The sequence below is a fragment of the Eucyclogobius newberryi genome, unplaced genomic scaffold (assembly GCF_026437365.1).
Source record: "Eucyclogobius newberryi isolate DKJ021-1_F unplaced genomic scaffold, fEucNew1.0.hap1 SCAF_19, whole genome shotgun sequence".
In the NCBI taxonomy this organism is placed as follows: domain Eukaryota; kingdom Metazoa; phylum Chordata; class Actinopteri; order Gobiiformes; family Gobiidae; genus Eucyclogobius; species Eucyclogobius newberryi.
Genome location: NW_027315823.1, coordinates 4,295,336 through 4,307,835, shown reverse-complemented (window position 1 = coordinate 4,307,835; position 12,500 = coordinate 4,295,336). Strand labels below are relative to the sequence as shown.

Genomic DNA, 12,500 nt, shown 5'->3' with positions numbered 1-12,500 from the left:
TTACTACACTTCACTCACTACTTTTACTACACTTCACTACGTTTACTAAACTTCACTCACTACTTTTACTACACTTCACTACGTTTACTAAACTTCACTCACTACTTTTACTACACTTCACTCACTACTTTTACTACACTTCACTACGTTTACTACACTTCACTCACTACTTTTACTACACTTCACTACTTTTACTACACTTCACTCACTACTTTTACTACACTTCACTCACTACTTTTACAACACTTATCTACTTTTACTACACTTCACTCACTACTTTTACTACACTTCACTACGTTTACTAAACTTCACTCACTACTTTTACTACACTTCACTACTTTTACTACACTTCACTCACTACTTTTACTACACTTCACTACGTTTACTAAACTTCACTCACTACTTTTACTACACTTCACTCACTACTTTTACTACACTTCACTACGTTTACTACACTTCACTCACTACTTTTACTACACTTCACTCACTACTTTTACTACACTTCACTACGTTTACTACACTTCACTCACTACTTTTACTACACTTCACTCACTACTTTTACTACACTTCACTACTTTTACTACACTTCACTCACTACTTTTACTACACTTCACTCACTACTTTTACAACACTTATCTACTTTTACTACACTTCACTCACTACTTTTACTACACTTCACTACGTTTACTAAACTTCACTCACTACTTTTACTACACTTCACTACTTTTACTACACTTCACTCACTACTTTTACTACACTTCACTACGTTTACTAAACTTCACTCACTACTTTTACTACACTTCACTCACTACTTTTACTACACTTCACTACGTTTACTACACTTCACTCACTACTTTTACTACACTTCACTCACTACTTTTACTACACTTCACTCACTACTTTTACTACACTTCATTACTTTTACTACACTTCACTCACTACTTTTACTACACTTCACTCACTACTTTTACTACACTTCACTCACTACTTTTACTACACTTCACTCACTACGTTTACTACACTTCACTCACTACTTTTACTACACTTCACTCACTACTTTTACTACACTTCACTACTTTTACTACACTTCACTCACTACTTTTACTACACTTCACTACTTTTACTACACTTCACTCACTACTTTTACTACACTTCACTCACTACTTTTACTACACTTCACTCACTACTTTTACTACACTTCACTCACTACATTTACTACACTTCACTCACTACTTTTACTACACTTCACTACTTTTACTACACTTCACTCACTACTTTTACTACACTTCACTACTTTTACTACACTTCACTCACTACTTTTACTACACTTCACTCACTACATTTACTACACTTCACTCACTACTTTTACTACACTTCACTACTTTTACTACACTTCACTCACTACTTTTACTACACTTCACTCACTACTTTTACTACACTTCACTCACTACTTTTACTACACTTCACTCACTACTTTTACTACACTTCACTCACTACTTTTACTACACTTCACTACTTTTACTACACTTCACTCACTACGTTTACTACACTTCACTCACTACTTTTACTACACTTCACTCACTACTTTTACTACACTTCACTCACTACTTTTACTACACTTCACTACTTTTACTACACTTCACTCACTACTTTTACTACACTTCACTCACTACTTTTACTACACTTCACTCACTACTTTTACTACACTTCACTCACTACATTTACTACACTTCACTCACTACTTTTACTACACTTCACTACTTTTACTACACTTCACTCACTACTTTTACTACACTTCACTACTTTTACTACACTTCACTCACTACTTTTACTACACTTCACTCACTACATTTACTACACTTCACTCACTACTTTTACTACACTTCACTCACTACTTTTACTACACTTCACTCACTACTTTTACTACACTTCACTCACTACTTTTACTACACTTCACTCACTACTTTTACTACACTTCACTCACTACATTTACTACACTTCACTCACTACTTTTACTACACTTCACTACTTTTACTACACTTCACTCACTACTTTTACTACACTTCACTACTTTTACTACACTTCACTCACTACTTTTACTACACTTCACTCACTACATTTACTACACTTCACTCACTACTTTTACTACACTTCACTACTTTTACTACACTTCACTCACTACTTTTACTACACTTCACTCACTACTTTTACTACACTTCACTACTTTTACTACACTTCACTCACTACTTTTACTACACTTCACTCACTACTTTTACTACACTTCACTCACTACTTTTACTACACTTCACTCACTACTTTTACTACACTTCACTCACTACTTTTACTACACTTCACTACTTTTACTACACTTCACTCACTACGTTTACTACACTTCACTCACTACTTTTACTACACTTCACTCACTACTTTTACTACACTTCACTCACTACTTTTACTACACTTCACTACTTTTACTACACTTCACTCACTACTTTTACTACACTTCACTCACTACTTTTACTACACTTCACTCACTACTTTTACTACACTTCACTCACTACATTTACTACACTTCACTCACTACTTTTACTACACTTCACTACTTTTACTACACTTCACTCACTACTTTTACTACACTTCACTACTTTTACTACACTTCACTCACTACTTTTACTACACTTCACTCACTACATTTACTACACTTCACTCACTACTTTTACTACACTTCACTACTTTTACTACACTTCACTCACTACTTTTACTACACTTCACTCACTACTTTTACTACACTTCACTACTTTTACTACACTTCACTCACTACTTTTACTACACTTCACTACTTTTACTAAACTTCACTCACTACTTTTACTACACTTCACTCACTACTTTTACTACACTTCACTCACTACTTTTACTACACTTCACTACTTTTACTACACTTCACTCACTACTTTTACTACACTTCACTCACTACTTTTACTACACTTCACTCACTACTTTTACTACACTTCACTCACTACTTTTACTACACTTCACTACTTTTACTACACTTCACTCACTACTTTTACTACACTTCACTACTTTTACTACACTTCACTCACTACTTTTACTACACTTCACTCACTACTTTTACTACACTTCACTCACTACTTTTACTACACTTCACTCACTACATTTACTACACTTCACTCACTACTTTTACTACACTTCACTACTTTTACTACACTTCACTCACTACTTTTACTACACTTCACTACTTTTACTACACTTCACTCACTACTTTTACTACACTTCACTCACTACTTTTACTACACTTCACTACTTTTACTACACTTCACTCACTACTTTTACTACACTTCACTCACTACATTTACTACACTTCACTCACTACTTTTACTACACTTCACTACTTTTACTAAACTTCACTCACTACTTTTACTACACTTCACTCACTACTTTTACTACACTTCACTACTTTTACTACACTTCACTCACTACTTTTACTACACTTCACTACTTTTACTACACTTCACTCACTACTTTTACTACACTTCACTACTTTTACTACACTTCACTCACTACTTTTACTACACTTCACTCACTACTTTTACTACACTTCACTACTTTTACTACACTTCACTCACTACTTTTACTACACTTCACTACTTTTACTACACTTCACTCACTACTTTTACTACACTTCACTACTTTTACTACACTTCACTCACTACTTTTACTACACTTCACTCACTACTTTCACCACACTTCAAATACTTCAACAGTATTCTAATTGAATATATGTAACCAGACATTGGAATGAAAAAAACAACAACACATATTTATTAACACATAAGCATTGTTGATTGATTGATTGATTGATTGAGTGATTGATTATTATAATTATTTATGTTATTTGTACTTGACTTTTTATTTCTTCACATTATTCCTCTAATATCATGATTAAAGGGGAAACGTTTCTGGTGAGGGCCGAGAATGTTCCGCAGTCTGGCATTAAAGGTGTTCTGTGTGAACAGCTCCACATTTGAACAGCAGGGGGCATATTTGAGTGCACTTTTCTACATCACCATGTGGGGTCACTATTCCAGGTGTCGCTGTATCATGATGAGGGATCCACTCATACCCCGTAACTCTAAAGTGTGTAGAGGACCTCAGAGGGGACATTGGACTCTAACTCTAAAGAGTCTAGAGAACCTCAGAGGAGACACAGAATAACTGGAAGTTACAGGTCAGATCTGTGGAAAGGCGACTATGCTCACTGTAAGAACGCAGGTTTTCAAAGGTATTTTGGACCATAATAATGAATGCAAAGCAGCGCTGGGCGGATAAGTGTAATACTGTGGAACATGAGCTGCAGAGCGCTGTAGTACCTCTCTCTGGCAGCCGGAGGGCGCAGGGCAGAGACACCGGCGTGATGGAATGCTGGAACACCAACGCCGACAGACTTCCTGAAAACAGCCGCAGTGTGAGTCGGGTTCCAGTGTCAATCTAAATGTTTGGTGTTTACAGACCGAAATAGGCCTCGTTTTGGCAGCCTTTGATCTTGACTCCTCTCTGCCCCGTCTCGATGAGGAAGTGTCGCACCAGCTGCTCCAGAGGGTCCCCTGGTGGACAGTGAGGGGAAGTACACGTGAGGAAGAGCATTAATGACAACAAATGCAATCAAACTTATATAGTAAGCAGAATATTTGATCTGTTTGTAATCATGTAGTTAGTAGTAGTATCAGGGGCAGTACCTTTATTCCCCATGAGGTTTGCATTAGGGGGCGCTGTCTCCACTTTGAGGGCCAGTCCGTACGCGCCCTGGAAGGAGTTACTGTCACGGATCAGGAAAGACCCCGCCTCCTTCTCCTTCAGCACCGCGATCGCTGCAACAGACGGAATACGCAACAAATCCTAAGATTCACTACTATTACTACTACTACTGCTACTACTGCTACTGCTACTGCTACTGCTACTGCTACTGCTACTGCTACTGCTACTACTATCAGAGTCCCACTCACCCTGGTCCCTGGAGATCCCCGGTTTGTACCAGAACTTGGAACTGTCCTGGACAAACTTAGCGTTGACCCTGATGTCCCCCTCCACCTGAGCCGAGCCCCTCCTCTGCTCCGGTCCACTGCCCAGGAACGAGGCGCCGCGGCTGGGGACGGGCGCCGACGTCACCCTGAGGAAAGAACCAGAACGACATGTGAACGACACGCGAACGACACGTGAACACAAGTACGACAATGTCCCCACCTCAGAGTGTCCCCCACCTCAAAGTGTCCCCACCTCAGATTTTCCCCCACCTCAGAGTGTCCCCCACCTCAAAGTGTCCCCACCTCAGAGTGTCCCCCACCTCAGAGTGTCCCCCACCTCAAAGTGTCCCCACCTCAGAGTGTCCCCACTTCAGAGTGTCCCCCACCTCAGAGTGTCCCCACCTCAGAGTGTCCCCACTTCAGAGTGTCCCCCACCTCAGAGTGTCCCCACCTCAGAGTGTCCCCACCTCAGAGTGTCCTCACCTCAGAGTGTCCAGAGTGTCCCCACCTCAGAGTGTCCCCCACCTCAGTGTCCCCACCTCAGTGTCCCACACCTCAGTGTGTCCCCCACCTCAGAGTGTCCCCACCTCAGAGTGTCTCCACCTCATAGTGTCCCCCACTTCAGAGTGTCCCCCACCTCAGAGTGTCCTCACCTCAGAGTGTCTACACCTCATAGTGTCCCCCACCTCAGAGTGTCCCCACCTCAGAGTGTCCCCACCTCAGAGTGTCCTCACCTCATAGTGTCCCCCACCTCAGAGTGTCCTCACCTCATAGTGTCCCCCACCTCATAGTGTCCCCACCTCAGAGTGTCCTCACCTCAGAGTGTCCCCACCTCAGAGTGTCCCCCACCTCATAGTGTCCCCCACCTCAGAGTGTCCCCCACCTCAGAGTGACCTCACCTCAGAGTGTAATAAATAAATACACTTAAATCCGACTGAAATGTATACAGTATATAAAACATTCTTGATGCGCCCCCTACAGGTCGGACGACTCATTGAACTAAAACGCAGTTAAGATAAATATATTTTGAATTTAGCTAAAAATGATTAAAAAAAATGTTATCTCAGAACAACACATTTTTTAGGTTTATAATTTCACTTCCTGTTTGTAATCGATGACATGACAATAGGAAATTACCAAGCCTGGTGTGATGTCACTTCCTGTCATTTTTTAACAGATTTTTCAATGTTTTCTCCACAAATACCTGCTCGATTGGTATAAAAATATAATCTATATGTACAACAGGTATAAACACACCAAATAAAGTCAAAATTAGACAATGGTAAAAATATGTCAAGGGCCCTTTAAATGAACAGAAATGTAATCCAAACTTAAAGTACATCTTTACGTCTGGCAGAGAAAACATACCATAGTAACACCCACCTGTGCAGCGAGCCGTGCCCGTTGCTGAGCGATCCGTGCCCGTTACTGAGCGAGCCGTGCCCGTTGCTGAGCGCAGAGTGGTTGGCTCCCCTCTTCTTCTCGGGCAGAGGTGGCTGGCTGGGTATCGTCACCGCCGTGTACCCGGTGTAGGGCACGTGCGGCACGTTCAGCAGCGAGTAGTAGTACGACGCCAGCGGGAACGTGGGCGTGTTGTAGCCATCGGGGACGGGCGAGGGCGGCTTGGGCTCGGCTGAATCTGGGGTGAGACTCTGGCTGGAGCGGTCAGTGGAGAGGGAGGAGCGCAGGGGCGAGGGCTCGGGGGACGAGGGCGAGGACAGGCTCGAGGTCGGGCTGGGAGACGTGTTCATGCACACGAAACCATTGATCTGGACCTGGACCGGACTCGTAGACTGGACTCCGGCCTGCGGGGGTCCAGGGGGCGGGTCTTGGGGTCTTCGTGTGTTACTGTCGGACAGAGAGGATTCGTCCAAAGAGGTGAGGGACAGCTGGGGGTCCGGGCTTTGGGCGGCAGAGCTGTCTGGAGTGACACTGAGGAGAAGAGCAGACCACACAGTTTGTGCCTTTTGTTCCTGGACAAACACCGGCGACGCCCCGTTCAGACTGTACCTGTCCCGTGTGCAGGAGGAGCTGCTGCTGATCACTGTGTAGTCGTGCTCAGACTCTGGAGAGCGGCTCTGGTCCTCGCGCTCGGCTCCGCCCGAGTCTGTGACAGAGACAAAGTTATCACCATAGCAACAATCGGTGAGTCATAGAACCGTAGTTACATACGTAACTCTTGTTTTGAATTTTATTTTCCTGATCAAATTTCACACACTTTGAACACTAAAGTCTCACTGGACTCAGTGTGAAGGAGCAGCAGCTCTACTCTGAGCTGCTGCTCCTCCACACTGAGGAGTAGCAGCTCTACTCTGAGCTCAATTCAATATCTTAATTTCAATATTCAATATTGGCAACCTGTGTCCAGGTCTCACCTGTGGGTTGGTCTGTAGGTCGCTCTGTGGGTTGGTCTGTAGGTCGCTCTGTGGGTTGGTCTGTAGGTCGCTCTGTGGGTCGGTGGTCTGTGGGTCGGTAGTCTGTAGGTCGCTCTGTGGGTCGCTCTGTGGGTCGCTCTGTGGGTCGCTCTGTGGGTCGCTCTGTGGGTCGCTCTGTGGGTCGGTCCGTGGGCTGGTCGGTGGTGCTCGGGTGCCCTTGTGGCAGTGAGGCTCTCCCTGGGGATGGGGTGCTTGCGGGCAGAGGAGAGTTTGACCCCGACACGTATCCTCGGCTCACAGGGCTGTCTGTGGTCGATGCCGGGGCAGGAGGGCAGGGACACGACTAAACACAAGAGGGCAGTCACGAGTTACACACCGGGCGATGGCTGAATTCTTCACTAAAATGGAATCAATTCCTTCACACGCTCTGCTCCCGGTCAGAACTAAAGTCCTTTAAATGTTTGTGCTTATAGAAGTTTCATTTCTTTGAGTTCAGTTTATGGTAAAATAGAGGCAAAAACAAAGTGTTGTGTTTGTATTTTTGTTCAGCGTACAATTACAACAAATATGACTACTACTATGACAACTACGACAACTCCAACTACTACTACTTCTACTATTACTACTAATAAAACCTTTTTATTCCTGTCTGTGTTTCTCTCCATTGGTTTTAATACATCTGAAAACAGAAAATAAAACCGTTGGTATATCTTCATTCATGTATTTGTCCATGGGCTGTTCTCACCTCCTGCTGCGGGGGGGCGTGGCACTCGCTGCTGGCCGCCTCCCTCACCTCGCTCAGGGGCGGCGCGCTGGGGAAGGCCGGGCTGGGTCCTGGAGCTCCGCCGGGGAAGCGTCGCTGCTCTGAAGCCGGACTCGGGCTCACCGTAACTGGGCACGAGTGGAAGGCTTGCACCGGGGGTTTGTGGTACGGCCAAAACTCCGCCTCTCTCTGCCACGGACCCTCCCACAGCTCCCTTAGAACGCCACAGTGGTAAAGCTCAGTGTTAGCGAGGAACACGCTCAGCATAAAGGTATGTATAGGTATAAAGGTAAAGACTGAAAACTCATGTAAATGTAACATATTTTTGTCATTAAAACTTGAATAAATCAGACTCAGACTAATTTTCACATTACGATGTCACATGATCAGATTAATTTGACCCTGCCCACCTCTGCCTGGACCCATGTGACCACTGCAAGCCTTCCGATTGGTCTGTGTGCATGGCGTGGAATGTCCTGATTGGCCCCCTGGAGGAGCAGTCTCGACAGGGGCCGAGCGGCAGCGGCGGCGGCCCGATGAACAGCTCTCGATACGGGCTTGTGGCGAGCGCCGGCTGCGACAGGTGTGTGGAAGGACTCGGGAGGTACAGCTGAAAGTCGGAGCCCGAGCAGAGTCTGGCGGAGGTCGTCAGAGGGTGCTCAAACTGCGGGCGCGGGAAGCACTTTTGGCACGCACACGGCTGGTTCAGGGCCAGCGGGGTGAGCGGCGCCCGGGGAATTGGCAGGTCTCGATGCGGGAAAGCGCCGTGGCGATGACGAAGCTCTAACTGAGAAGCAGAAAGGTGCGGCGTCGGTGTGGGGGACGTGGATTTTGATATCAGTGCGGGCAGCGTTCGACTTTTGGGATTGTTTTTCACGCATTTGCATCGGGTGTGGCAGTGCGAGCTGAGGAGGCACGGCTCCTCCTCGCGCGGTGCGTTCTGAGAACACGGGCGCTCTTTTCTGGTCGCGGCGTTGCCCAGAATCGCGGTCTCTCTGTGGTGCTCCTCCTCGTCGGCGACTCGGTTTCGGTTTGGGAGGTCCGGCTCTTCGCGTGGGACCGTGGGGAGAGGGCGGGGCTCACTCGGGGGTGACCTCACAGTCGGGCCGGTTCGGAGGCTCCCGTTGGTGCAGGAGGAGGAGCTGGGGGTGGAGCCAGGGCCGCGGCGTTTCCGGACCTGAGCGTACAGGCTGCCGTCCAGAGGGCCCCGAGTGTGAAAGATGTCTGAGGAACAAACACAACCAAAGATGAACACTCACAATGGTTCTGGATGTTTGTCATTACTTGTTCTGGACAGTAGTGACCGGTCCAGTAAATGCAGTAAAACCCAGTGTTAAATGTGTCTCTGACCTCACGTGTCTCAGGCTGACACTAAACCACCAGATGTTTCATACTTTGTGATGGTCTGAGGTTAATCTCAGTTTCTCCAGTAAAATCCCATCATGTTCATACTTTGGACTGACAACGTAACAGACACTGATCAAATGGAAAAAGTAGCAGTAGTATTAGTATTAGTAGTAGTAGTAGTAGTAGTAGTAGCAGTAGTAGTAGTAGTAGCAGTAGTAGTAATAATCAGTTACTCAAGGAGGAGAGAGAGTGAGCCAGGGACAATAGGAGGCTGATAGCCCATTAAAGGACTGATAGTAAACAAAGACGTTTAGTTTCTGGTGAAACCAATAACACCTTTTCATCAGGAGGAGAAGCAGTAGTAGCAGTAGCAGCAGCAGCAGCAGCAGCAGTATTAGCAGTAGCAGTAGAAGTAGTAGTAGTGGTAGTAGCAGTAGTAGTATCAGTAGTAGTAACAGTTGTAGTAGTAGTAGTAGTAGTAGTAGTAGCAGCAGCAGTAGTAGTAGTAGTAGTAGTAGTAGTAGCAGTAGCAGTAGAAGTAGCAGTAGAAGTAGCAGTAGTAGTAGTAGTAGTAGTAGTAGTAGTAGCAGTAGTAGCAGTAGTAGCAGTAGTAGTAGTAGTAGCAGTAGTAGCAGTAGTAGCAGTAGTAGTAGTAGTAGCAGTAGTAGCAGTAGTAGTAGTAGTAGCAGTAGTAGCAGTAGTAGTAGTAGTAGCAGTAGTAGCAGTAGTAGTAGTAGTAGCAGTAGTAGTAGTAGTAGCAGTAGTAGTACTCACTCTCGACGCTGTCTTCGTGATGTAGGTTGAAGTCCTCATAAGAGTCCCACCTCACGACCGGGTCAAGCGCGTCGCGTGTCACGTTCACACAGGCGTCGTTTTTTCGACACTCGCGCCCTTGAGTTCAAAAACAAAAGTTCAAACGGAGGAAATATAAGGAACGTGCAAAGACGGAGAGCGAATGACACCTCTGATTCTCTCCGGTCCGTTTGAGAAGAGAAACTCCACGACGGCGTCCGGAGGAAACCTGTGGTCTGCGGACGAGGAACGAGAAGAGGAATGAAAGAGCTAACGCTAACATGGAGACGCTAACACAGAGACGACGCGAGAGCTTTGGAGGTAAAAATAAACCCGACAAAAACGTGCCACAGCGAGGTTAGAATTATTCATAGATTCTAAAAAGCATCAGCTGCTCTTTAGAAGCATTTGTGATTCATGAACGATCAAAGTGACGACATGGATAAAGATAGAAGCACTAAAACAATTACTTTGGGTTGTGGACGTTTGACCCAGATGAAGCTGAAACGTCCCGATGACACGTGTAAATGTTTCCTGTGTCGTGCAGATGTGACACACTTGATTTTGGGCTTCACTTTTGAACATCAACAAAACAAGTTGCTGCCAATTTGCATAAAAGTGGTTTATGTGATGTTCATTAATATTAATTCAGCCCTTCAGTCTTATTCTGCTAATAGACATTTACTAATATGTCCCCATAATAAACTGCTTATTACTGCTGTTGTACGTCCATTATGATCTAATGCATATTATTGGTAATTAGTGTGTAGTTAAGAGATAGACTCAGAGGAAAATCATGCTGTGGTTATTTAGTAGTAGTAACTAGTAGCATTAGCATTAGCAGTAGCATTCGCAGTACTAGCAGTAGTAGCATTAGCATTAGCAGTAGCATTAGCGTTAGTATTGGCTGTAGCACTAGCATTAGCAGTAGTATAATTAGCATTAGCAGTTGCAGTTGCAGTAGCATTAGCAGTAGCAGTAGCATTAGCAGTAGCAGTAGCAGTTGCAGTAGCATTAGCAGTAGCAGTAGCATTAGCAGTAGCAGTAGCAGTTGCAGTAGCATTAGCAGTAGTAGTCGCATTAGCAGTAGCAGTAGTATTAGCAGTAGCATTAGCAGTAGTAGTCACATTAGCAGTAGCAGTAGTATTAGCAGTAGCATTAGCAGTAGGAGTCGCATTAGCAGTAGCAGTAGTATTAGCAATAGCATTAGCATTAGCATTAGCAGTAGCGCTGGTATTGACCGTTGCAGGCGTGGTCCAGGTCGTTCTTCCTGAACCACAGCTGAGCTCCGTGGACGGCGCACGAGTGAAACTGAACTCTGAACACTTCCTCTCGCTCTGCAGCGCTGCGTCTGTGGAAGCACTTCACCTGCACACACACAGGGGGCGCTGTTAGGCTCGCAAAGGGACATGACTGCTAAACGAGAAAAGTATACTTTAAAGAATCATGAAATCCTTCTTGTTGTCTCGGTGACTGATGTTTCTACTTCTCTTAACTCTACATTAGAACAAGGTTGAAAGTGAAGTTTGTCACCATGATGTCTCCTTTCAGCAGCAGCGGCGTTTCCATGGTAACGCACAGCTTTCTGGCTCCGGAGTTTTGAGGGTCGCTGCACAAAAACACAAAGTGTCACGTTTTGCGCCCGGAAGCGTCCAAACTCGGGACATAACGTGACTCACTACAGGCCCGACGTGTGGACCAGCTGCAGGGACTGGTACACCTTCAGGAACGGGAAGAACCCTGCAGGAACAAAGTATAGTTACTACAGCACAAGTACAAGTATTCAGGTGCAATCCCTCAGGCGTCCAGGTGGGGGCGTGTTGTTTCAGTCTCACCTCCTTCGGGCTGGAAGTCAGGCAGAGACGGGATCAAGATCTGCTGCAGGAACAAAGGGCTGCTGTTCATCTGAATGGAACCAGAGAGAAGACCACCGAAGTAGTAGATGTATCTGTGAAGGTCAAGAGTGGGAGAGAGAGAGGGAGAGAGAGGGGGAGAGAGGGAGAGAGAGGGGGAGAGAGGGAGAGAGAGGGGGAGAGAGAGGGGGAGAGAGGGAGAGAGAGGGGGAGAGAGGGAGAGAGAGGGGGAGAGAGGGAGGGAGAGAGAGGGGGAGAGAGGGAGAGAGAGGGGGAGAGAGGGAGAGAGGGGGAGAGAGGGAGAGAGGGAGAGAGGGAGAGAGAGGGGGAG

At 45.5% G+C, this 12,500-nt stretch overlaps 1 protein-coding gene across 4 annotated transcripts in view; it reads right to left on the bottom strand.

Moving 5' to 3' along the window:
- LOC140365199 (tensin-2-like) overlaps nucleotides 1–12,500 on the bottom strand; it is a 55,437-nt gene that overhangs the window by 5,491 nt on the left and 37,446 nt on the right. For all 4 annotated transcript variants that reach the window (XM_072451480.1, XM_072451478.1, XM_072451479.1 and 1 more), the window contains 15 exons: nucleotides 12,152–12,264; nucleotides 11,996–12,056; nucleotides 11,850–11,925; nucleotides 11,558–11,684; nucleotides 10,487–10,552; nucleotides 10,299–10,415; nucleotides 8,588–9,401; nucleotides 8,160–8,391; nucleotides 7,415–7,757; nucleotides 7,050–7,146; nucleotides 6,423–6,971; nucleotides 5,022–5,185; nucleotides 4,755–4,886; nucleotides 4,530–4,622; nucleotides 4,389–4,466 (listed from right to left, as the gene is read on the bottom strand). In XM_072451480.1, coding sequence (XP_072307581.1) covers nucleotides 4,389–4,466; nucleotides 4,530–4,622; nucleotides 4,755–4,886; nucleotides 5,022–5,185; nucleotides 6,423–6,971; nucleotides 7,050–7,146; nucleotides 7,415–7,757; nucleotides 8,160–8,391; nucleotides 8,588–9,401; nucleotides 10,299–10,415; nucleotides 10,487–10,552; nucleotides 11,558–11,684; nucleotides 11,850–11,925; nucleotides 11,996–12,056; nucleotides 12,152–12,264 — 3,062 coding nt within the window. The remainder of the gene's footprint in view (nucleotides 1–4,388; nucleotides 4,467–4,529; nucleotides 4,623–4,754; nucleotides 4,887–5,021; nucleotides 5,186–6,422; nucleotides 6,972–7,049; nucleotides 7,147–7,414; nucleotides 7,758–8,159; nucleotides 8,392–8,587; nucleotides 9,402–10,298; nucleotides 10,416–10,486; nucleotides 10,553–11,557; nucleotides 11,685–11,849; nucleotides 11,926–11,995; nucleotides 12,057–12,151; nucleotides 12,265–12,500) is intronic.